The 26,794-nt window shown below is 40.9% G+C and overlaps 1 protein-coding gene across 3 annotated transcripts in view; it reads left to right on the top strand.

The window, feature by feature from the left end:
* Positions 1 to 15,381: 15,381 nt before the first annotated feature.
* COL27A1 (collagen type XXVII alpha 1 chain) overlaps positions 15,382 to 26,794 on the top strand; it is a 234,859-nt gene continuing 223,446 nt past the window's right edge. Inside the window, exons 1-2 of one of the 3 annotated variants that reach the window (XM_074293625.1) lie at positions 15,382 to 15,806; positions 25,762 to 25,832. In XM_074293625.1, coding sequence (XP_074149726.1) covers positions 15,754 to 15,806; positions 25,762 to 25,832 — 124 coding nt within the window. In that variant the 5' untranslated portion in view covers positions 15,382 to 15,753. Of the gene's footprint in view, positions 15,807 to 17,057; positions 17,887 to 24,042; positions 24,243 to 25,761; positions 25,833 to 26,794 lie in introns of those variants that run through there. The other 2 variants (XM_074293624.1, XM_074293623.1) reach the window with 2 other exon arrangements.

Below are 26,794 nucleotides of genomic sequence, written 5' to 3'. Positions count from 1 at the left end.
AACTTGGGGCAGTTATTCTGGGAAGTGTAAAAGCCAGAGCTGAGGCTGGGCTTCATAAGCCCAGATGTAATTACAGCCTTTTGGGGTGAATCCTTGGCAGGGAGGTAGCCTATAATTAGGGGGTGGAGACCTGGAGGGTGGGCAACACCATCTCCTGGCCCAGTATACCCAGGGGATGGGAGGTGGTAGTAGGGGTTGAAAAATTAAAGCCTTCCCTCCTGCCCGTGAGAATAAAAATATTTATGGGCAATTTTCCTCACTCCACAGAGAGCTTGGGCACAGAAACAGGCTGTTTTTTTCCTTGGCTATTCCTGACCTTTTGGTATGGAGTCAGGGTTTAGGGGACAAACACAGGCTGTTTACAGGGTTCACAGGAGAGCTACAGTCACACTGCCTCTCAAACAGCTCCCCCTTCTTTGGTTTCCCTTGAACTTCTGGAAAGTTACCCAAAGGAATAGGGTGGATTTCTGTCTCTGATGTTAGACCACTTGTTGTTGGTAGTGGGATTTTTCCCTGAGAGATCAGGAGTGTTTTTGTGAATAACATGTTTCCCATAATTTAGCTTTTGAGAAAGTTAGAAAATGTGTGTGTTTATGTGTGCGTGTGTGTGCCCACATGGGCATATATGTGTGTATGTATAGCTGAAATATCCTGGAAAGAAACCTTCAAAATATACTCCCTCACTTCTCTGTAGCATCAAACAGATACTGTATTTCACTCCACCCCATTCCATCCCAGATTTGTTGAATTAATAAATGAAAGAATAAGTGAATGAATACATGAGTGTGAGACTCAAATTTTCTTCAGACTAGAGAATCAATAAACATTCCTTGACTTATTGCCTAATAGGGAACTGGACGAGGTGTACTGTAGATTTTAAAAATGAAACATTTTAGGAGCAGGGTAGAACCTCATGGTCCATGAGCTCTAGTTACTTTAGAAAAATATCAACTGAGTCCCAGAAGAGAAAAGTGACTTGTCGCATGTCCTACAGAAAGTAACTGATCTAGGACTAGTGACCAAATCTCCCTCTATCTCTTAGTCCATTCTTCTTTTCACTGTGCTTATTACTTGTACCATCTTTTGGTCAAATGAAACCTTAATCATTTTTATCCAAAAGAGTTGAAAGGGCCCTGGGAGACTAACCCCTTTGTTTTTCCAGACATAGCCTAGAGAGATTAAGTGATTTGTTCAAGATCACATAAAGAATGAATAGTGGAGGCATTAACTCTATTTGTTCTAGACCCAGTAAAATTATATCCCGTTATTTTATCTGGCTCTGGTTATTTTTGTTTGTTTGTCTTTGAGGGAGGAAAGCAATCTGGATTAAATGACATGTCCAATGTCACACAGCTAGTACTGGCTCTGTTTTTAATGCTCTGATTCTGAGATTGAGGCAGGGAAGTGTAGAAGACGTATTCAGGAAGTAGTTGAAAGAATTATCATGGCTAGAGTACAATGCTGGTGTAGAGTTGGAGAGGGAGATAAATCTAGAAAGGTAGATTTTGAAAGACCTCAAAAGCCAGCCTGGGAATTTAAGAGTTTTTAGAAATGGGATTGGTCATTTGTCTTGGACAATTGTTTTCTATTAGGAAAAACCATTTGAGAAACAAAATGACAGGTCAGATGATAGCTTGGCCAATAATGAACTAAAGGAGAGGGAGATGGCTGTTATTAAGGGATATTTTGACCAAATTCCAGTCACCTGATAAATTTTCCTTCTTCATTTTAGAGCTGTTTCTGTCCTAAAAATTAGAATTGATCATCTGGAACCAAATTATCTCTTGCTTGGGTAGAGCTGGTAATTTACTGACAGAGCCTAATTTACTAGTTCTTTTTTTCCATAACACTTCTCTAGAACTACACTGTTCCATATACTTTCTACCCCATCTTGATTTTTTCCTTATTCTTTCTTCTCTGGGAAAAAAACCTACACTTCCACTGAATCTCTGGCTAAGCATTCAGTCAATGCTGAGAATTTTTCTAGGTGACTCTTCCCTAATTGATATTTTAATGTATATTCTGGGCCTACTGAAGTGTTAGCATGGTCATTGTCTCCTTGCTTCATTTCTCTCTCTCCCTTCACCTCAAACCCCAAGGATGTCCATCTATCATTCAACCTAAGAATTCTATGACTCCCTCCCACTCTCCTGGAATTTACCTGTGTCATCTCATTAATACCTGTCCCTCCAGCACACCAATTCCTATGTGAGAGGCACTAGGTTTTCTCTTGGTCCTGGACAACACCTCGCTTCAATCTCAGGATCAGTCATTAAAAACAGCCAGTACTCCTGTGTGACACTGGGCAAGTCACTTAACCCAGATTGCATCCTTCTCTATTCCTTTTGTTAATTCTTAATGTTTTGTGGACTGGTCCTGGAATCAAAAAGCTAGATATTGAGTCTTTGCTTTGGTGCTTCCTTGCTATGTATAAGGCACTCCTAGTTACTGGACAAATTGTTTTATGTCTCTGGAACCTTGGGTTTTTTCACTTAATAGTATTTTATTTTTTCCAATTACATGTAAAATAATTTTCAACACTCACTTTTATAAGATTTTGAGTTCCAACTGAGTGGATGTCCATCGATTGGATAATGTCTGAATAAGTTATGGTATATGAATGTTGTAGAATATTATTGTTCTGTAAGAAATGACCAGCAGGATGATTTCAGAGAGGCCTGGAGAGACTTGCATGAACTAATGTTAAGTGAAATAAGCAGAACCAGGAGATCATTGTACACGGCAACAAGATTATATGATGATCAATTCTGATGGATGTGGCTCTTTCCAACAATGAGATAATTCAGATTAGTTCTGATAATCTTGCGATGAAGAGAACTATCTACACCCAGAGAGAGGAATGTGGACCACAACATAGCATTTTCACTCTTTCTATTGCTGTTTGTTTGCATTTTGTTTTCTTTTTCAGTTTTTTTTAAATTCTTAGTCCAATTTTTCTTGTGCAGCAAGATAATTGTGTATATTTAACATATATTTTAACATACTTAATAGGTATTGGATTACATGCCATCTAGGGGAGGGGGGAAAGGAGGGGGAAATTTGGAACACAAGATTTTGCAAGGGTCAATGTTAAAAAATTACCTATGTATATGTTTTGTAAATATTCTTTAATAAAAAAATTAATAACAAAAAAAGATTTTGAGTTCCAACATTTTTTCTCTCTCCCTTCCTTATCTTCCCCTTTCCCAAGACAGCAAGCAATCTGATATATGTCATACATGTATAATCATTTTATTTTTATTTTATTTTATTTTTATTTTTTTTATTTTATATATATATATATATATATTTTATAATATTATCCCTTGTATTCATTTTTCCAAATTACCCTCCCTCCCTCTATTCCCTCCCCCCGACAACAGGCAATACCATACATTTTACATGTGTTACAATATAGTCTAGGTACAATACATGTGTGTGAATATCATTTTCTTGTTGCACAATAAACATTAGAATCCGAAGGTACATGCAACCTGGGCAGACAGATATTAGTGCTAACAATTTACATTCCCCTCCCAGTGTTTCTTCTCTGGGTGTAGCTACCTCTGTCCATCATTGATCAACTGGAAGTGAGTTGGATCTTCTTTATGTTGAAGACATGTATAATCATTTTAAATATATTTGCATATTAGTTAATGTTTTAAAAGAAAAATCAGAACAAAAGGGAAAAATCACAAGAAAATAAGTGAAAAATAATATGCTTCAATCTGCATGTAGTCTCCATTCAATTTGAATTCAATTTTTTTTTCTGGGTGTGAATGGCATTTCCATCACAAGACTTTGAATTGTCTTGGATCACTGCATTGCTGAGAAGAACAAAATCTATCATATTGATCATCATATAATTTTGCTGTTGCTGTGTACAATGTTCTCCTAGTTCTGTTCACTTCACTCATCATCAGTTCATGTAAGTTTCTCCAGGCTTTCCTGAAATCAGCCTGTTCATCATTTCTTATAGAACAATAGTATTCCATTACATTCAAACATCACAACTTATTCAGCCTTTCTCAATTGATGGACATCCACTCAATTTCCAGGTTCTTGCCACCTATAAAAAGAGCTGCTGTAAACATTTTTGTACATGTGGATCCCTTTCCCTCTAACAACACAGTAGTGGCACTACAGGAGCATAGGGTTTGCATAATTTTATAGCTTTTTGGACACAGTTCCAGATTTGTCTCCAGAATGGGTCTCAGTTTTCTTACCTGAAAAATGAAGATGATATTTTTTTAAATTCCCTCTTATGGTTCTAAGTCTCAAAATAGTGAAAGTATGCAAATAAATATAGGAATATATGATGCTTTTGGTCATCTATCACCTGCTTTCTCCTACAGAATAGGAAACCCTCCTATGTAAACTGTTCTTTAATAAATTCCTCCGTTAACAGGAGTTCACTACTTTTTAGGACTCAGGGGAAGGCGAGGAGAGATGAAATAGGAGGAAAGAAGCTTACAGAGTCCAACTGTGCCCTAGCAGCATTAATGCCCACTCCTTGTCATTTCTGAATACAAAGGTAATGGTCTGATGAAGAAAAAACCTTGAATTGTTTATAGCATATGGTAAAGAGTGCTGGATACTAGGACTGAGAAGTAAAAATGATACCTCACAATATTAAAAACCCTAGTTTTGCTCCTATAATCATGTTTGTGGGTTGAAATTACATAAATCCTAGAATTTAATTTTAATGTAAATGCATCCTTTATTGTTGACTTCCTGGCTGGAGACCAATGAATCTACTTAGAACCATGTGAATTCATCTTGTGATGTCCCCCTAAAAATGCTTATCATTTCAGTGCCTCTAGAAATCTGGAAATACTAAAGAGAGAATCTCTGAATTTGAGCTTCAATTGAATATGTAACCCTGGATAAGTCAAAGGCCTTCTTTTAGTCTCATCTGTAAAGATAATTTTCCCCACTTACCTAATATACTTAGGGGTAAGGTGGTTGAGGTTAAATAAGAGATAAAATGAGTTGTTAAGGTTTTTCTACCTCCATATCTTGGATGCTTATATTTAAAGCTTGTAAAAGGCTTAAAGCCTTGCTGGACTAATATTCTGAGCATTTTTTTAATAGATTATAAACTATATAAAGTTTGTAATGGCCTGTTCTTATTGAAAAGGGTTTACCCCTTTCAGACTTTGATGGGACAGGATAGAAATGTGTTTATACTTATTTACTTCTTTAGAAGGTATGAAGAAGCTCCTCTGATAAACTAAAAGAATTATAGGACAGCTACCCATTTGACTGGGTAAAGGATCAGCTATGTCCCTAGTAACTTTAAAATATGAACAGATGTTGACAAGGGAGTCATCTCTGGCAGTCAAATAGAGAGCCAGCTAGCTATAGAATAGGAAATCAGCTCTTGAGAAGGAATCATTTTGTCCCTTCTGTCCCATAATGCTGTGTCACCTAATGGTCTTTGTACCTGAGTCTAGGACCCAACCCTAGAGACTGGGCCTGTGATCTGCTTCAAGGACCAGTTCTTTATATGTTGGAGAGGAACATTGAGTCAAATATAAACATAAGACTGATTTTGGTAAGTTCATGCTAGGAATATGGACAAAAGATTAAAGATGAATAAAGATGCTGATCTTTTATACTCTGCATCTATTTTTAGAATGCTTGACTCCCAGAGCCACACATTGGTCGTGCCATAGTTCACTGTGACACATGAAAAGGTTATTGACTATGGGGTGGTTATGTGTGATTATGAAGCTGTTTCTGCCAGCCTATATCATATCAGTAAGCATGGAGAATTAAAATTGATCATCATGTTTGATCCTGACATCTATGGTCCAGGGACCAAGAAAGTCTATTACATTCAGAAGAATCTGGGGAGGAGCTCTATATGTATGTATATGGGGATAGGAGGGGCAAAAAGGAGGGTGAGAAGAAATGAGAGCAATAGGATAACTCAGAACATTACTGGAGAGAGAATTAGGAAAAACTGAATGAGGAAGAAGAGGTTGAAGACAAAGGACAAGAAGAAAAAGAATGGTTCCCAGTCTTCTAAGTGGTTGTCTAGAGCCGTGATATGGTTACTGAGTAAGATCTCCAGGAGAATGTAGAACTATTCCTAATGGGCATGTTTTAAACTGCTGTTTTTAATTACTCCCTCTCAGGTGCCTCTGATTTCTTCAGCCTTTTGGGGATAGGAAGCCATGGGATTTAGGGGTAAGGGGAGCCAAAGTCTTACTTCTTAGGGATACTCTATTTTCTAATCTGTAAAATTAGGAAAACAACAGTATCTATCTCCCAGAACCGTTGTGAGGATCACATGGAATAACTAAAGCCCTTAGCATAGTGTCTGGCACATAGTAAGCACAATGTAAAGTTAGTTATCATTGTAGTTGTTATTTTTTTCACCCTTCCTGATGTTTCCCTGGAGACTTCTGATCCTAAGCTTGGCTTGTAAACTTCCTATTGACCTCAAATCTCTCTTCAGATTCTTCCCTTTAAAACCTCTAGAAGCTGAGCAGCTAGGTTGCTTAGCTTATAGAGCATCAACACTGAAGTCAAGAGGACCTGAATTCAAATGTGACCCTAGACACCCTACCTGTGTGACTCTGGGCAGGTCACTTAACCCCAGTTGCCTCAGGAAAAAAAAACCCTCTGGAGGCAGAGTGTCAGAATCTGAGATGTTTGCTAGCCTGGTCCTACCTTAGGATCCTCTGTAGCACTGAGTTGAATTGGGTCAGCCATGTCTGAGCCAAACTTTTTCCTCCCTTTCCTCCCTCTTGCTTGGTCATATTGTGAATGTAAGAATAGCACAAAAAAAAGTTATATTAAAAAGAGAAGACATTGTTCTTTTCCTTTTCCCCTTTTATGTCTACCAAACTACCAGAGGATGGGGATTTTTTCTTCTTCTTCCTGCCACCCATTAGTAATAGTCTCTTGCAACAGAGCAAGTTAACTCATTGGAGATCGGGCATGCCAAAAACTGGCTCCAAAAGTTAGGCTTTGGAGTCAAGTTAAGTGTGCAGGGGTGAAGATCCAGTGGAATTACATAGTCAATAGAGATAGAGGGAGAGAAGTGAGAAAGAATGTTGGGGTTATGCAGTACCAAAGAAATGGGTTGTGGACTATGTCTTTACTACATATGTATTTTTCTACTAATATACTTTATATATGTACTCATTCCACTGATGCTATTTGTATTTGTGGAAAAGTGTTTATCAGTTATAAAAGAGATATTTTATTATTCCTGCTCTTGCTTTGCCATTTTAGTGGAAGCCTTTTGCTTTGAGCTAATTACAGATGAATAAAGATGCTGATCTTTTTATACACTGTCTCCAGAGTCAGGTGGCTTACTATTTAAAGTGACTATACTAGTAGGAGCTGACAGTTTTAGGATTTTTGATTTTAGTTTCTCAGGTAATTTGAATTGGACCAAGTCATCCCCACTTTTGGCTCAAATCCAATTGTGAAAATTAGAGTGATAACCCAAAAGAGGCACTGTGCTAACCTGCTTTGGTTTCCAACAAGGGAGGGACAGACAGAAACATGGCCAGTGTCTGCTCTCAGTCTGAGGTTTCCCAACAGTAGGAAGTGTTCTTTTCAAGATGATGAATGAATGGCTGACAAGAAGCACAGAAAGCTTCTCTGGTTGCTGATACACAGCAGCTCAAACTCAGGCCTCAAAAACTGAAATCTGGTTTCACTAGATGTCAAGTTAAATACTTTTCTCTCTTTTTTTCTCCCTGAAGCATCCTAAATTATTTGATGCCATGATAGAAATGGAAAAATAGAGACCCAATAAAATAAATAAAAGAAAAAGAGATGTTTTGTTTGTCCCCTGAAGTAGATTAAATATTGAATAAAATGGAATACAAAGAGATAGCCAACAACCTAAAAAGACAATTGGAGGAGGGACAAGAGGCTGTGTCTACTGTGTCTACTGTGTCTACTGTGACTACTACTCCTTCTATTATTGAGCCTACATTCTGAAACACTGCCTTGCCTCATTGTTCCACTTAACATTGACTAATTTTTTTTATAAATAGAAAGTATTAGAAACCCAAATCCTCTTCATATTGCAAGACATCTATGAAAATGCAAATTTCTGAGCTTTGATTTGATTCAATTCAACAAATATTCATTAATTGCTCACTACATTCCAAGCATTATGTATACACAGATATAAATGAAATAGTACCTGCCCACAAGGAGGTTCTCTTCTAATGGGAATAAATAAGCATGGATGCAGGTAATTATAGCACATGGTAAAATGAGGTGGGGCACAGTTTCAGCAGTTAGGGGAGGGTGGAATTGGAAAAGACTTAACAAAGAAAGTGGTACTTAAGCCGCATCTTGAAAGCAAAATCTAATAGGAAGAATACTTAGATTTGGCAATAGAAGACCTGGATTCAAATCCTTGCTTTGCTTTTAACTATTTACATGTGACTGCAAGAAAGTCACTTTTCTGGGGCTGCATTTCCTCACCTGTAGAAGGAGAACTTGGGACTAGGTGGCTTCTCAGGTTTCTTCTAGCATTAAACTCATGATCCTGTGAACCACTATTCTAAGAATACCCTACAGCCACCTCTCATTACAAGACGTCCCAGACGTAGCCCTCATTTAGGAAATAGTTAGAAGTTGACTCATAGACAATGTTGGTGAACACAATCTGTCTACATTTGCTAGTCAGCAAGCAGGCAGAGCACTCTATTTTCTTCATCTTTTAGGGACTAGTTGATTTCCCCACCTTCTCCATCTCTCTGAGTCACCTCCAAGGTCATGAGACTGACTAATAAATTGTTGGCCTCTGACTCTCTCTATTAGAAATCATTTTTCCCATTCAAGTTTATTGCACCACTACTTAGTAAGTCAGGCCTCTTCTCAAGTCCTTTAAAAAAAAAAAAAAAAAAAAGAATGCTACATCCCCAACATTTCTGTCTAAGATAATCAGTGAAGCAGTAAGCATCTTTAGCAGGATAGTTAGGAGTCTAACTATCACCTCCCTTCTCCTGTCTCTTCCACCTTTAAATCTCTTGGCTCTTAATTAAAAAATATATTCTGAACTTAACAGATACACCAAAGGAAAATTTTTATATACCAAGTAGAATACAAAAATAAGACTGTATTGAAACAATGAATCTCTATTCCCATAATGCTAATTTTAAAACAAATACAAGAAAAGCAATATGTTACTTTCAAAACTGTCCTGCTTTTTGTACTTCCTTCTGAACCTCTTTCTGTTCTCTATGTATTTCCAAAAATGCTTCAGTAACCTTCTTCTTTTCCTTTCATCATTCCATATTCTTGCTCCCCTACATCATAGAGAAAGTAATTTTGTGTCAAATGTAGTCAGTTTGTATTTGATTTCAACAAAAACTGCCACTGGTTTGTCTAACTCTACATCTACACTGTCTTCCTGTTTCCCACAAGATTACAAAATGCTGGAATTGGAAAGAATCATAGAGTTTTCTAGTCTAAACTCTCATTTTGTGGGTGGAAGAGGGGAGAGATACTGGAAATTGGAGACAGGAAATGACTCAAAGACATAGTTGTCAGCAGAGTCAGGATGGGAACCCAGGTGTCTAGGTGCTTGTCCTTCATTGTCACACAACCAGGATTGGCAAGGTCTAGATTACTTTTTTTCCTCAAGGGAAAGTTCGGAAGATAGTCTGAGATTTTTCTTTGTTTTGGTTTACATGTTATTTTTTCTTCCATTGAATGTAAGAACTAGTGCTTCCCAAAGTATTCTGTTGTCCTCCAAATTATCTAGCCATGCCATTGCCATGCCCTTAGGGACTCAGACAAAGGGAGAGGGACTGTGTGTGTGTGGATGGGTGGGGGAAGAGGAGACAAGTGGACCTTCCATTGGAGCCTTGTCCTAAGGAATGCTTTATCTCCAAGCTACTGTCTCAGAAACTGAGAAAATGGGCCGTCTGTGGGTGATCATTGTTTGCCCACGAATGTGCTGCTTTGGCCCCCAACCAGCTTCTTGGACTCATATGCCTTTTGGCTTAGTCCCACTCATTCCATTGTTATTGAGTTTGTTTTCTCTAGAGCCTCATCATCCACAAGGTTGAGGGATGCAGGGGGTCTGAAGGCCAAATCCTGGAAATGTTTTCAGCCATCACTTGCTGGGATGATATTTTGGTGTAAGAGGGTGATGAGAGCAAGGAGAAGAGAGCAGAGTAGGGACATTGGTGAGAAAACAGAAATCTCTTCTTGGAACTAAGGATAGGGTAATTCTAAGGTGTGTAAGAGCTATTTTAGCCCGGAAATCTGTAGGGTCAGCTTTCTCGCAAATCCTTAAGTATTAAAACAGATATATTTCCTTTTGCATACACCTTTCCTCACATAATGTTCTTCTATCCCTGTCTCTGTGTCTTTTAACTTGTTCCTATACCCAGAATGCACTTCTTTCTCTTAGAAGCTCTAGTTTCCTTTAAGGATCCACTCAAGCACTCATTTCTATATGAAACTGTTGGTGACTTCAGTTCTTCAAATCATCTTGTATTTACTTTGGTCTTTCTATGTTGTCTCTCCTCACTAGATTATAAACTCCAGAGGGATTATTTTTATATTATCAGTGTCCAGCACAGTGCTGGGTATACACATAGCAGGTGCTTAATAAATACTTGATTAATTGGGATCTGTCCTTCTTGGAGACAGGGGTACAGGCTAAGTGATGATGTATGAAAACCTTTAGAACTTTAAGATTAATAAAGTTGATCTCATGTGAGGTAAGAAGTGCAAATGTTTTTTTTTTCTTTTCATTTTATAGATAAGGAATCTAAGACTCAAATGGGAATAAATAACATTCCCCAAATTACCTGTCTTGTAATGAAAAAAAAATAATCCAAACCAAGTTGTGAGAGTTAAAGTGCATTGTTCATTTGCTCCTACTCCAACTTTGAAATCCCTAGTCTGAATTTGGAGTATCTACTATTGTATGCTTTGTATTCCAGAGTTTTCTGCTCCTAAAGAAATTAAACTTGGCAAATTTCTTTAGGTTTAAAACAGGCTGAAAGCTCATCTCTTCCCTAGAAGAAACCTCGAGCACCTTGAACCATGCTATGCTTCTTCCTGTACTTGGATCCCTCCCTCCCTCGGTCTGTCTCTTTGTTTCTCTCTCCCTCCTTCCTTCCTTTTCTCTATCTCTCTTTCTTCATAGCTCTTTCTATCTTTCCTTATCCCTCTACTGTAATAATTCTATGACATGGATAGTGTATTATTTTCCCATTTTATAGATACAGAAACAAAAACTTAGAGGGTTAGTTGACTTGTTTTGGTCCTCAAGATAATAAATGTCAAGAGTCATACCAAGTCTGGGCTTCTTGGACCACTCCAGCAGATGGTCATTGCTGTCCTCTAAATTCCTAAACTGTTTACAATCTAGATAGAGTTTCTTAAACTTTTTTCCCTTATGATTCCTTTTTGCCAGAGAAATTTTCACATGACTCCTCATATATAGGTATATAAAATAGGTATTCAAATCAAACATTTACTCATAATAAGTCATAATTTTATGATTTCCCCACATCCAGTCACAAGACCCATATGGGCTTGCAAACCACACTTTAGGAAGCTGGGGTCTAGATGACAAGGTTTTACTTATGTTCAGTTTAATTCAACAAGAACCTACTATGTGAGACTCTGTGCTAAGGAGCACCGAGGAGAAATCATGTACACAGATATATAAATATAAGTTAGAAAAATTACTTTGGGGAAATTGCAAGAAAGCTAATATCTTTGTGGATTAGGAAAGATCTCAAGATAAAAATAAATCTGAGTTAATCTTTAAATGGAGCAAGGGATTCCAATAGCCTAGCATTGAGTCAAGAGAACATCTCTTCCAGAGAGGAAGAAAGAAAGAAGCAAACATTTATTAAGCATCTACCATGTACCAGGCATTGTTTAATTTATATTAGTATGCCCATGAATATAGTTTACTTTGGCCTCCTAGTGTCTCCTGCAAATCTGGAATGATGATGATGATGATGATGATGATGATGATGATGATGATGATGATGATGAAGATGATAACTCACATTTTTATGAGGGAACTATAAACCACTCCAAATATTGTTTTGTCTCAGAGTTACCAGTATTTTATATTTCTAAGCCCCCACTGTTCACAGAGTAAACAGATGACTCACCTCTACAATAAATCTGTAAATGGCTCCTGAATTAATGAATTGGCTAAATTAATGAATTCCCTTTCCAAGATCCATGTTTAGTTAGGTTTCAGAAAGTCTTTATTGTATTGGTGGAGACTGAGAACTCCATAGATGTGAACCTGCATCTAGATGTGGCTGGTGACTACACCAGAGCTGAGCCTCCACGTTGTATGAATATGAGTGACTCTCTATTTGGGGAATGCAATGACTTGCTTAGGAATTAGTTCATGAACAGTGCTGGGAAGATCGTCACTTGTCTGAGTTGTTGAGAGCCGTTGACATGGCAATGTGGCACTGCTAAATGTCTTTCCAAATACTCTTGCTTTCCCTGCCTTCAAAATCCTATTGGAAATTTACCTTCTTCATGAAGCTTGCTCAGCCTGACAGCACTTGCCTTCAGTGACCCTGGGACATCCTCAGTCTCTTTAAACCATGGTATAGTACTTAGTTGCACATCCCTGACTTATAAAATCTATTAATATGTGAAATTTGGTTTACTTGAGTTGAGTTTGTCGTGTCTCCTCTATTAGATTGTAGGCTCCCTGAAGGCAGAGAACCCTCCTTCTTTCTCTTATTGAAATATAGAGAGGTAGTGATTAAGTTTCTGAGTCTAGGGATAAATCACTGACCTCAGTCTCTGCTGTGTCACAGAGGGAACTTGTGGGATTTATTTACAAATAGAGGGGAGACAATCACTTGGAAATGAAAGATTTCCTGGCTTGGAGACAGGGGATCATGGTTATATTTTCAGCTGTATGAGACCACAGATTAATTACTTAATCTCTGAGAGTTAGATTTTCTTGACTGGTAAAATGGAGATAATGTTCTGTATTTTTGTGTGTCTTGTTTCATTGAATCACTCTGTGAGGAAAACACTTAGATCATCTTAAAATGACTACATAAATGGAAGTTGTTAATGTGAATTGTTTTAACAACTACCATTGTTTTGGAATTGAAAAGGTAGATCTGGGCTACGAAAGTAGCTAATTTCTCAAGCTCCCCTTCAGGCCCAGAATATGATGTTTGGTTATTGAAAAATTGTACTTACCTGGCTCTCACAATCTGGGTTAGTCTTTGCTGAGTCATTTTCTAGCTGACTCATCAAGAATTCACATCCAACACGTCTCAGAAAGAATGGAATATGGATACCATGATGTGTCTCTCTTTGGCCTTGACCTTATTAGCAAATCTCCAATTTAAGGTGACATGTAGATTAAGAAGTAGGACTATTAAACCAAGTTTCATTTATGCAACAAATATTTATCAAGCATCTACTGTGTGCAAGATATTTTGTTAGGCTCTGGGCCATCCAAAAATGTTTAACTCATGGTCCCTGCTCACTCTTTAGCTTTGGAGCTAAGATATAGTACAAAGGCAGCTTGTGCTAAGTGACAAACATATGGTAGTGACATCAAGGGTCCTAGGATATGGGGGAAATAAGAAATCATTTCAGCCAAAGATTTAAAGCTGAAAAGGACCTTAGAGGTCACTGAATCTACTCTTCATTTTACAGATGAGAAGGGGTAAATGATTTGTCCTCGGTCGCACAGGTAAATGGCATCCAGGTTTGCTGCCTCCAAATCTATTTAATTTGTCAATTTAAAAAACCAGCTAAATTCAAAAGTTATGGGAGACGATAATGCACAGAAAATAGAAATCATGGAGAAAGCAGGACATAACTTTAATGAAAAAGACAAACAACTCTAAAAAAGCACTGAAGCCAATGTACAGAATAAGTTATAGAAATGTTTCAGGGGATGTGGGGTAACAGGGCTATTTCAGCTGAGTGCAAATTGACTGGAGAAGAGTTTTGATTCTCAGTGGCTACTTGGTTATGTAACCATGAAAGAACATATAAAAAGAATAAAAACTACTAGCAGGTAGAGAGATAGAGGTGATCTAACTTAGGCTACCAATGGGAACTCTAAACCTTTCTGTACTCATTATTTCATAGATTAAGAAACTGAGGTACAGAAAGATGGGGAAAACGTGCCTAAAGTAACACAAAGTTGTCAGGAGAACCGAGATTAGAATCCAGCCTTCCTGACTGCCCGTGGAAGGGGTTTCTGTCTTGTCTTAAAAGCACTCCAACAGGAAGCCCTTGATTTTGCTCAAGTTGATACAGGTTTCCCCAACCTGATCACCACAGGTGGCGTTTATATATTTGTGAAGTGAGAATTATCTGCATATTATAAATGAGGAAACAAACCACGAACATGTTGTGAAGATCAAATGAGGTCGAGTATACAGTAAATTTACAAACCCTAAGGCTGTGGAAGTGTTACTATTATCAGGGAGAAAGAGTACCTGCAGTGTAACTAGTTTCGGGATCCCACGGGTCCGTTGTCTGGAGCTCAGACCTTCCTGCTCTCTCCACCTTACACCCTAGCTGCCTCAGGTGTCACATATGACAGTAACTGTGGATTTTTCAGGACGTCCGCACCCCACCCCCACCAGCCTGTAAACTTCACTAGGGAGGGGACTCATACCTGTCCAAGCTACCCCAGTCCATAGCACGGTGGCAGGTGTATGTTTAATAAATGTCTGTTGAATTGCTGAGCCAAAGGAGCTGCAGAGATAGAGTGCTATTGAAGAAGCCATGTGACCTCCCCTGGATTCCAATCTAAGGGGTCGGATATGAACTGGACACTTATAACTTCCATCAAGCTGACGTAGAAGGGGTTCTGCCAGTCTTGCTCATCCTCAGCAACTCCTGAGTAGTTCTTGCTTGGGGGGGGGGTCCTCGAGGGTGAGGGAATTATTTTGTGTTTTTGTTTTCTGTGAAAGTGGCATTTTCCACTTTAGGCAAGTTGGGATATTTAAAAGTAGTCGTTCTTATCGCAACCCTGACTTCTCGGTGACAGGCAGGAAAATCAGGAAGTACACCAAATCACCCCCGAGCTGGAAAATGGGGGAAGGAGGGGTGTCTGAGGAAGACACCAGGAGGTCGCCTTGACAACTAGAGGGCGGGCCTCACTCCAGGCCGAGAGAGGCGGAGAGACTTGTGAGCATCCTTCTCAGCTCCTGGTCTGTTTGTCCCTCGCTTTTTTCCCGGTCGTGGGAACCCTGCCCCCTGCAGGAAGGATTTTTTCGCTTTTTTTTTTTTTTTTTGCTAGGGACTTTTCTCGCCTGTTTGCTGAAACCAGACACCTGGCTCGGTGGAGCCTAGTGGAGTCCCCATGCAGCAGCTATTTAAAAGGACAAGGGCAGCTTTTACAATCCCCCCACCTCGCCACGCCAGCCCCCCTCGCCCCCCCGCTAGCGGAGACTTCAAAAGGCTCAGGTCCGGCTCCGAGCCCCCTCCCGGCTCCCACAGCACCTATGAGCCGTCAACCCGGAGCGAGAGCTGCGGGCCAGGATCTCAGGGAAGGATTAGCCGGTGAACTTGGGGTCTCCCCAGCTCTCCCTCTCTAGGAGATTGTAGAAACCGTCTAGGCCAATGATCCAGGAGATCCTCCAGACTGCTCAGCTCTCCGGTCGCCGAATTACGTTGTGATTATTACTCAACCCCCCTCAAAAAAAGACATTGTACGCCCCCTTCCCTCCCCATCAGGCAAACCCGAGCCGATTTTCCCTTAGCTGCGGGGACCAATGAATACAAATGAAGTTAGGGGCCGGAAGGAGAGACTCCTCAACCTCTCGCCTTCGCACGAAGTAAGTAGCAAGTGAATGGATTAGGGGCCGGTGAAGATGAGGTTTGCCGGGCGGGGAGGCGGGGCGGTTGTGGGATAACCTAGGGAGCCCGGGTGTGGAAGAGGCCGGCTCTCTCCGCTCCGGGCACGTGTAAGGAGTTCGTGTGTGTGTGTGTGTGTGTGTGTGTGTGTGTGTGTGCGTGTGAGTGTGTGTGTGTGTGCGTGTGAGTGTGTGTGTGTGTGTGTGTGTGCGTGCGTGTGTGTGTGTGTGTGAGTGTGTGTGCGTGTGTGTGTGTGCGTGCGTGTGTGTGTGCGTGCGTGTGTGTGTGTGTGTGTGTGTGAGTGTGTGTGCGTGTGTGTGAGTGTGTGTGCGCGCCTTCGGTCCTAAATCTCGGGAGTTTCTTTGTCTGGCTTAAACCACTTCTTGTCTTCAGTCTGGGCTGGCTGACCCAGCACCGGGCGGACAGTGATTGGGTCCAGAGGGCGAGAGCCTGCAAGCTAGAAGGCGGGACGGGTAGCCAGGGTGGGGAAAGTAGTAGTAGTGGGGAAAAGCGGAGGAGGGGGCGGCGTAGAGAGGAAATAGGGCTCCTCGGAAAGCCAGTTAGTTCATGGCCCGCTTTTGGTGTGATTCTATGAAGTTCTATGGGAAGGCAGGAGATGCCGGCAAAAACCAAGATGAGTGCCTCGGGGAGGACCGGATTCAGGTACCTTCCTATGACAGAGGGATGGAGGCAGAAGCATAGGACACTCCTTAGCCCAACCCATGTTGGACCCTGCAGTCAGTCTGCTAGACATTTTAGGACAAATAAGAGTAAACAAGAGAAACAGAATTGTACAATGTTAATATTGAAAAGGAACTTAGAAAACCCACGTTTTTACATTTAGGGAAACTGAGACCCTGAGAGTTCAAGTGACATAATTAAGGTCACACAACAAGTTTCTGACAGATTCCTCCCCCCCTTTCCTCTCTCCCCACCTCTCTGTGTCTCTGTCTCTCTCTTTCTCTGTCTCTCTCTCAATGTCTGTCTCTCTGTCTCTGTCTCTCTGTCTTTCTCTGTCTCTGTGTGTCTCTGTCTCTGTCTCTGTCTCTCTGTCTCTCTCTGTCTGTCTGTCTGTCTCTCTCTCAGCAGTTCATATTCTCTTGGAAGCTTTAGCTGAGGGGTGTGTGAATGTGACTGGGTGGGGGGAGAGGAGAGAAACGGGGGACATGCAGAGAGCCTCCTCTCAGCCTGACTAATGAGGGTGTGAAGCTGGAGCGCAGACCCTCGTAATCACCTCCGGGCTGAGAACACCCTTTCGCTCTGTCAAGGAAGCCGGCTCCTATCTCCTCCCCGCTGGGAGGCACGGAAAGGAAGGAAAGAATGAAGGAAGGGGTCCCGGGATTCCTGGGGCTAGGGCTGAGAGTGTCTCACCTCTCTCTAGTCGGAGGGGGGCAGCAAAGAGAAGGATTCAGAGAGAAGAGGTGGTGGTGGGGAGGAGAGCGCCTTTAAATCATTTCCAATTTCCCCAAATCCTTCCTTTTCTTCTCCTCCCCAAGTCCTGAGAAGAGTTTCTGGAGGAAACATTTGGCACGATAGGGCAAGATCCAACCACCCTTCTAAGTAAAATATCCTGTCTCCGGCTTAGCCCTCCCTGCCACCAGGGACTGGCATTAAAAAGCAGGGACACCCAAACTCCCATGGAAAAAAAAATTTTCGGGGTGTAGAGGGGAGAGAGGAGCTCCCGGAGTTTCTGCAGCCATGTTCCTGGCTCTCTTGCTTACTGGTGCACGGCAGGACTTTCTGCCCTTTGCCCCAGAGAGAGCGGAGATCTGCTGCGAGAGAGTTCCATAGTGGGACTAAGGCAGCAGCCGCGAACAGGGCGAAAGGAACCCCAGGAGTCCGGGCTGGGGGAAGCGCCGCACAGAGCTTGGGGCCGCCGCTGCCAGGCCGCCTGGTCGGCGCCGTCTTCGGGGCGCGCGCCGTCGGGGCGCAGAGCGCGCGGCTCCCCATGGATAGCGCTGAGACTTCTTTGCCCCCCGGGAAAGAGAGAATGAAGTAGGAACCCGCGATGGAGCCGGAATCAGCCCGGGTCTCCAGAGTCAGAGCAGCTGCGTGCAGGGGGTGAGTAAAAACTCCCAACTCTGACCGGTGGAGGAAGAAGAGGAGGAATGGGAGAGGAAGAAGTGGCGAGCCTCTGGGAGAACCAGGCTCAGTAGGAATTCCCCTCTCCTTTAGTTACATGAGCTCTAGAGCCCCAGTGGCGGGGGATTCCGGGGTCCTTTTTTTCTCCATTGGGGGATGCTCTGGAGCGGAGGAGGCTGGAGCTCCCAGCTTCCTGCCCCGGTGTCGGGTCCCGCCTCTGGAGAGGGAAGGGGTGGGCTGAAGTTCCGGCAGACAGCCTGTAGGGTTTCCCTGCAAAGCTAGCAAAGCCGGACGCTGAGGGGTCTCGGTGCTGCCCCTGATTCTAGGCGAAGGAGAGAAGAGACATCCGGGAGGAGGAAGGAAGAAGGAAGGAGCATCCCTCCCCCCCTCTTTTGTGCCTAGTTCTAGGCTTTTCAGTCCTTTACTGAAAAGTCTGTTTCCAGTTCCGTTTCCCACCCCCCATCCCCGGCTATCCCACTGGTCCTTAGCAGGCAGCTAAGGGTTAATGAATACTGCGTTCGTCTCAGTCCCAATGATTTACAGACGCTCCCTTCCGAGGCTGGACTCCTCGGATCTGTTTGCAAGTTCTAAGCTCAATTTTCTTTCTTCTTCCCAGCCTGGGGGTACTGGGGGCACAGAAGACAAACGGGGAGGGAAGGTGGAGATCTTCTCTGCTGGCTCTGGGCCCCTACTTCCTGAGAACCCCGGGTGGAGGGAACAGCTTGGAGCCGTAGTGCTCCTAGCCTGGTGGAAACCTTTCGGGCTGGGCTGGGCTGGGCTGGGCTGGTTGGGGGTGTGTGTCTGAATAGTGTGCATATGCCTTAGTGTGAAAATCTCTGTGTGTGTGTGTGTGTGTGTGTGTGTGTGTGTCTGTCTGTCTGTCTGTCTGTCTGTGTCTGTCTTCTCTATTAGCTAGTCTGTCTGAGATTATACAGTGATTTTAACTTTCATGTTGGTCAGCAGGGAATCCCAGCATTTGTGCTTGGAGGAACTCTGGTTTAACTATGAGATTAGTTCCATTACAAGCCTCCCTTTTAGGGGAGGAGTACTGGCCAGTCCCACAGCTGTGTGCTCCAGAGTCAGTGACAGAGGTTCCCTTAGAAGGCTCCCTCACTGCCTGTTTGGTGAAAGACAGTTAGATATTTGCAGCCCCAGTGGGTTGCAAATCTAATCTCAAGCAACTTTTCTCAGAACCTGAGCCTCCCAGTACTGCTGGTGACAGCTACTCCTCCTTCTTTGGCCCATGGCCTTCCTCACTCCTTCTTCAAACCAACTGGATTCCTGGAGACCAGAACTCCTCCCTTCAGTACCCCAGTCTCTGCTTTATCCTTATACCTCCCTTGGCAAACTCTGCCTTGGAAATGAATATTAGTGACCTCTTTAGGAATTTGGTGCTAAGACAGATGTTAGTTGATGGAGCCTGGGATTGGTTCAGGGTGGGTAACCCACTGAGGGGCTGGACCTTAGATAACCTGAAAATAATCGTAAATTGAATGTTGAAGTAGTAGGAGGCCTGGCTAATATCCTTCCCCTCCTCTATACCTGAGGAGCTGACAGTGGGGTTCAATAGAAAGAGCCCTAGAATGGGAGTCAGGAAACTTGTTATTCCAACCAAGAAGCCTGAACAGTATAGTTTTTCTTTGGGAACCACAAGGCATTTGCTGTAGTCCACAATTCCAAGGAGGGATGATACTTTCTCCTGTACTTGCAGCTGGCACATAAAACTTAAACCTCCTCATTGTGCTTATGCAGAATTGTAACATGTTGTAAAGGGGATGAAGGAAATTGGTGAACTCTTATGGCAGCAAAGCGGAATACCTTCCAGGTTTGGTTATCCTTAGGTGTCTTTTGATGTATGTTTATGGACATGTTTGGGCTTTGCTGCTGATCCTCCTGAGGTAGAGGGCAAAGAGAACAACAAAAAGGATTTAAGATCATGGAATGTCTCAAAGTCAGATCAGCTTCAGCTTTGATAACTTTTTACTCCTTATGTCTTCTCTAGGGTGGCTGTGTCAGAGGAACAGGAGAGAACAGTGTTTTAGCCCCAACTCTGCCACTTTACCTTTCAGGGTCTCCTTTGGTCTTATTTGTTAAACAGTGGTAAGCTTTCTTACCCCCCTGGATTGTGAGAATAAAATTAAATGACGGATATGAAAACACTTCATAAACAAATGCAAGGGATGATTGTAGTTCTTATTAAGTCCTTCTTCGTTAGCATGACATTGGATAAAATTAAGCAAAACCCTTTGCCCTTGCTTTGCTCGTACAGAAATTCAATTTAGGTCCAAAGAAAATGATGAATTTTCTGTCCCTACATGTAGCAGCCCTGCTGGTTTCTTATAGATCGCTTCCTCATAAGCAAATGAGTGACACCACTGACTAATCTCACCCCAGTTGGTCCACTGAGGAGAACCTCAGGAAGAAGAAGTCCATGGGGTAGAATCTGGAGTGGTGGAAATAATGCTGGATTAAAGGGTCAAGTCTATATTTCTACTCTGCTGCTTATTCCCCATGTGACTGGAGGACAAGTCAAAATCTCCCCAGCCCTTAGTTTATTCCCTTGTAAAATGAAGGAATCTAACTACTATAGTGTTTTATAATCTCAGCAAAATGCTTCCTTCACAATAATCCTATGCAGTAGATAGTACCAGTATCATTCTCAAATTACACAGAAGAAAACCTACTAGGAGATTTGATTTGTCTGTGGCCATATAACTAGAAAGTAGACTGATGGTATTGGAACCCAAGTCTCACAAATCTAAATATAGAGCTCTTTCCATCCCACTGACTTTCCATGGCAAAAGATTCTTACAATGTAGTTGCCACAGCCTCCCCTCCTGCTCCCCTTCTCACCCCTGCCTCAAGGATTCTTGGTTGGAAACAGTGGCCTATTGTAGATCTCCCATACCTCTTCATGTCTTCACAACCTAGAAAAAGGAAGTCCATTGCTAAACATTTTTTCTGATAGTTTACACATAGTCAAGATGTTCTCATATCATTGGCCAGGGAAACAACCTTTCAACTGGGAGAGGAGAAAGGAGAACTCACAGCCTGTTGCTTCTGATGCTATTATTAATGTAAGGTGGAACCAGCCTTTTTAAATTAGGATCACCTTCCCAAGCAGTAACCCTTCAATGTCCCCAGAAACCATGTATCTCTGTGGGAAATAGAGCAGTCTAATAGATGAGACCCAGAATGGGAACTTGGAGACAGGACATTGGATTTCCAGCCCCAGCTCCATGGCCAGCACAATCACAGTGATTTTGGAAGAGTCAATTAACCTCTCTATTTCTACTATCTGCAAAGCAGATTTAATATAGTATCTACCTCACCTATATGATTGCTTTCTTAGTTAGATTTTTAAATTAGATTTCTGAATAATAACACTATTACTTAATATAAATTCATTTTTCTATGGGGCTAAAATGTTTATAATGCATTTTTATCTGAACAGCAATTTGTGAGGTAGGTACTGTAAATATTGCCTTCATTTTGTAGAGAGGTAACTGACTTTGGGGGAAATCAAGTCACCTAGTCATATGGTTCATTAGTATCAGATCAACACATAGATCACAGGCCTTCTTACTGTGGAACATCTTTACACTATATCATCATACTGTTGGAAAGAACTTTGGATTGGAATGCAGGGGACTTGGGCTCAAATTCCAGCTCTGATATGAATTTTCCTTGTGACCTTAGAGAAATAATTTCTCTCTCTGGATCTTATTTTCTTTCTTTGTAAGATGGGAGGATTAGACTAGATCAGGATCCCCAATTTTTAAAATCTCTATATTCTTTGGTTTTTAGTAAACTATCCTACATAGTTCACTCCCCTATATTATTCAATATCAATTCAATATATTCTATTTTTCCATGCACATGCAATTAATTTTTCATAAATAAAATTTTATTGGCCCCATAACATTTTTAGTATTATGGACTTGTGAAATGTTTATTATAACATAAATAAAGTAGTAAGAACTTTGGTTCTATTTCTTGACACCAATAGTAGTTTGAGTCTTAGTAGCATTTAAAAAAAAAAGATGTTCTTTCATCATATTGAATGTTTAGTTTATTTCTTGTTTTTGAATTGATTGAGAACAGGACTGAGAATCTTGAATCCTAGAGATAAGTTGTTATAAACAGTCAAAGACTTGTAAGCACATTGAGTAAGAAATGAGATATGTTTCTCCAAGAGTATACTAGAACTTTTATAACTTCATTAACTGGAAATCAATTTGGAGTTTCTGATTATTGTAGAGATTTTTTAGCTCTTTTTTCATTCATTTTTATTCCTGATTTTTCTTAGTTCAATATGAGAAGAATTTCATAGTCAAAACTCATTTGTTTCATTTTAATCAGTAAGAATTACTCCTTAAACTGTCTCTTTCAGCTTCTTCAGGAGTGCCAGAACAATCCTTCCCTTTCCTAATATGCCTTATCTTTCACCATTTTCTCTCCAATACCTAAGTTTTTTCACTAGCACGATAAATGCTTCTGGGTATGAAATTCTCAGCTAAGACTGTAACAAGCAGGAGGCTTAGTTAGTTGGGCACAGGCTTTCAAGATAGAAATATTGATTCCAATCCTAACTGCATATATTTTCAGCAACCAGGTATCTAGACTGAATGTACCTTATTTGTTCTGGGCATCTGACTACTCCCACTTGAAAATTGTTGGTAAGAAGTCCATCAGCTTCACAAGTAACACAGTAATAGGTGTTAGGATTGACTGTAAAGAGGAAAAGAGTGGGAGGCTATAAATGTAAACTCTCTGATTCATAAACACAGTGCTTCCAAGAAATTTTTAGTAAGCCCACTATAGAGTTGCAGATCTGCATGCAGACCAGTGGCTGGGGAAACTGAGGCCAGTGAATTGCTTGAGTTTAGGACTTCTGAGCTTCAGTAGGACTAAAGTTGAACAGGATCTACACTATCTGGCATCAAACTAGTGAACCCCCAGGAGGCAGAGGACACCTACACTTCCTAAGGAGAACTGAACCAGCCCAGCAGGTTGGAAATAGTAAGACAAAGTTTCAATTCTGATCAGAAGTGAGGGTGGGAAGTCTTGCTTGAACTTCTAGTCTTGGTAAGAAAGGAAGATTTAATCTCAAAAAAAAGTTTCAGTAAAAGCTAGTTTTTAGAGACAAACTGACAACTTGTTCACTATGCCCAAACATTTTTTGATAGTTGAGAAATTGTCCCTTCCTCTGTCATATGCATGTTGTTATAATGATAATGATAATAATAATAATAATAACAATAATAGATTTGCAAAGTACTTTACATATGTTATCTTGTACTTTAACCAGGCAGCTAAATAGATGAAGGGAAGCTATCCCATGAATAATTTAAAACCAGGGGTATTTTTTAAAAGTCAGTTCTTTAGAGCTTTGGAGTACACTATGACTTTTGGACAGCAGGCTGATCTAATTCCCTTTGGCTTGAAGTAATATGAAAGCAAGTTTACATTTCCTGAGAATGCACTGGCTGATGGCCAGGGGAGGCAACTCTGAAGTGTGCTTGGGGCTGAAGGAAGCCAGGCTTGGATGAAACATTGCCAATTTGGCGATTCACATAATGGATAAGTTATGAGCAGATCATCAAGGGTTAGTTCTATGTCGAACATTTTTTATTATTGTTCAGTTGTTTTTAGTTGTATCCAACTCTTTGCAACCTCATTTGGAGTTTTCTTGGCAAGGATACTGAAGTGGTTTGTTATTTCCTTTTCTAGCTCAGTTTACAGATGAGGAAACTGAGGCAAATAGGATTAAGTGTTTAGTAAGTGTCTGAGCTAGATTTGATTTCAGGAAAAAGAGTTTTCCTCACTCTTGGACATTGCCATATACACTGTACCACCTAGCTTGGGAACATTGGCTTTAGAGTAGAAGGATCAGTTTTGAGTTCTAGCTCTCCCCACTAACCAGCTTTGTGACCTCTAAATCCTCTTAATCTAAGGGACATTTAATTCTCTTTTGTCTTAGTTTCCTCAGCTGAGATATTTGAACTATCTTTACCCAAATCAATATAGAGGATTTGTGAGTGTGTGTTGTGTGTGTGTGTTGTGTGTGTGTGTGTGTCTGTTTGTATTCTAGGAAATCATTTAGAAACTTAGTTGTTAGCTTTAATCTACTTCCCCTGTATTTTTGGTGCCTAAACATATACATATAAAATGAAGAAGATAATAGCCTTCAATCAGTTAAATTTTAAAAGTTCATGGGATTATAGATTTAGAGCTGGAAAGGACCTCAGCAATCAGGTAGTACAGCCAGCTCATTTGATACATGAAGAACCTGGGGTCTTGGAATTTTATAGGATTTGTCCAAGAGCACACAGGTAAGCAAATAGAAAAATGAAGACTTGAACCCAAGTCCTCTGAGTCCAAATCCAAGACTACTTTCTCTATGTCATATTGGAAAGATAATACAACATTGAGTAAAAGAGCTCTAGCTGGAATTTAGGGAGCCCTGGAAGTTTTCCAAACTGCCTTTGAAGGCTCTTATCAGCCTTATTTCTTTTTAAAATATGGAAGCTGGATTAAGGTCTTCCCTAGAACTGATAAATTATTCTAAACTGGCTGGTATTTCTTCCCTGTGCTGCCAGAAACTGGCATCCCTCTATGGGAGTGTAGATGCTACAGTGAGGGTGTGAGAGGGAGAGCTAAGGCCAGCATTCCCCTTCCCTCTCTTACTCCAAACACAGCCAGGCCTTTTACTTTGGCTGCTGGAGGGTTGAATTGCACTGGAAACTAAAGGCTGAGTTCTGCTGAGGAAAATGGGACTGAGACCTGTAGGGAAGAGTGCCTTTCTGGACTCCCCTGGCTCAGAGCTATTCCAGGGGCCCTGGGCAGAGTGGGAGCTCTCATGGAAAAATTCAGGCAGGGGAACCTGTCGGGATTAACAGTTCCATCCGTCTCTGGCCACACTTGGAGAAACTGTTCAGTTTTTCCACTAATGCTGGCGTTGTCTTGCCAAAGTGTTTTCCGTCGATGTTTTGGTCTTTGTCATAGGGCCAAGTGTGTATAGAGAGGGCAGTAGAGGCTGGATAGCCTGGGCCAGATGGAACCCTTCCCTGAGTTCCAGTCTGTCAATGTTGCCATCCATCAGAAGTCCCTGGTTTGGAGAAAGGGGCTATAAGTCCCCACTCTTAGGTTTGCTTTCCTTTCTGGTCTGAGGATTCTATTGATTTTTGGTCCATGATGATACTGAAGTAGGACCCAGGGTGTCAATGGGCAGGTGAGAGGAAGATAGGAGACATCATGCAATGGAAAGAATCCTGGGCTCTAGTCCGGGCTCCTCCATTTATTTGAACAAGTCTTTCTTTTCTTTGGACTTCTGTCTCCTTATATATCAAATGTCAAACCACTGCTAACTTTCAACCATTACCTCCCTTCAGAGTCAGGTAGACATAGACCAGGACGTTTTGTCTAAGAACCTAGGTATAGAGGCTCCCTCTAAGGTTTAGCCTCTCTGCTAAATTGACTCCTACTGCTATCACTGAAGATGGCAACACTTTGCTGCCACCATCAACCACTAACCAATAGCTATCAATGGGCAGGCAAGCCCAAGAGCCCTAGAAATAATGGTCTATTAATCTTTCTTCCATCCACGCTGCCATTTTCATTGTCTGTGGGAGCAACTGTTGTGGAAATGGGACCTAGCAAGAGCTTCCACAAAAAACCTATTTCCCAGAAGGATGCTGATTCTTTTATCTTCACTGCCTTGGGGGGATGGCCATTTGTGGCTTTGGTTTCCCTTCTCCCCTCCTCACAAGTGTTCCCCTTGGCAGTGAAATCTGGTTATTGGAGCTGGAAACTGATGTGTGTACTTTCTTGCTTTCCCTCTCTAATTCATAGGGGATTCCTCTTAGCCTGGATTGTCTTCTGTTCTACCTGTGGCCTGGCCTTCACCCAGGGAGATCCTGAAGGTACTTTTTTCTCTTTTTTTAAGAATTCATTACTCTAGGAAAAAGGAACAAGGGGGAAAATATTATTCCTGAGGGCTGTGAAGGAGAAACTCATGCCTTAAATTATGACTTATCTTTGGATCCTTCAGTTTTCTGCACCAGTAAAATGGGAACCATCATTAAACTTCAAAGAATGGAAGGCATTATTAGAATGTGTGCCTCTTTTCTGCCCCTACTAGATTTCAGTATTCTAGAAAATACGTATTGACTTTATTTTGAGATATTGGAGGTGTGAGCGTATAACCCAGATGTATGGGCAGTACTCTTTATTTGATACATGTGAAAAAATTAAGTTATGATTCTGATAATTGATATGTTAAGAAGATGAGGAATTTTAAAGTAAAGGAATAAGCAATAATAAAAATCAGGTGATGCCTTTTTTAAAACCACAGTGTACCTCTTAGATTTATACAACATATAAGCATATATATATACACATATATATGTATATATATATATATATATATATATATATATATATATATATATGTAAATTCATAGAGAGAGACCCACATATAAATTTATTAGATCTATGATTTTAATGGTCTAGAGAGCTATTATAACATTTAAGAAATGGAAGACATTGTCAGAAATTTCTGCTTCTCTTGCTCCTGACTGCATTTTAATATTCTAGAAAATATATTTTGATTTTGTTTTGAGATAATGAAGGTATGAAGGCCTAACCCAGATATGTGGGAAGCATTTCCTAGTTCACATCTATGAAAAAAAGGGGGTTATGATTGTGAAAACTGACAGCTTAAGAAGATGGGTGTTTAAAAATAAAAGTATAAAGCAATAGTAAAAACAGTTGGCTTCTTTTAACTTTTAAAAACTACAGAATAACTATTAGATCTATATAATATATAGACATATAGACATATTTGTACATTTACACACATTATGTGCATACATACCCCTATTAA

The sequence above is a fragment of the Sminthopsis crassicaudata genome, chromosome 2, assembly GCF_048593235.1.
Source record: "Sminthopsis crassicaudata isolate SCR6 chromosome 2, ASM4859323v1, whole genome shotgun sequence".
Taxonomy (NCBI): Eukaryota; Metazoa; Chordata; class Mammalia; order Dasyuromorphia; family Dasyuridae; genus Sminthopsis; species Sminthopsis crassicaudata.
Note: the sequence above shows the minus strand (reverse complement) of the source record. Positions and strands in the feature narration are given on the sequence as shown.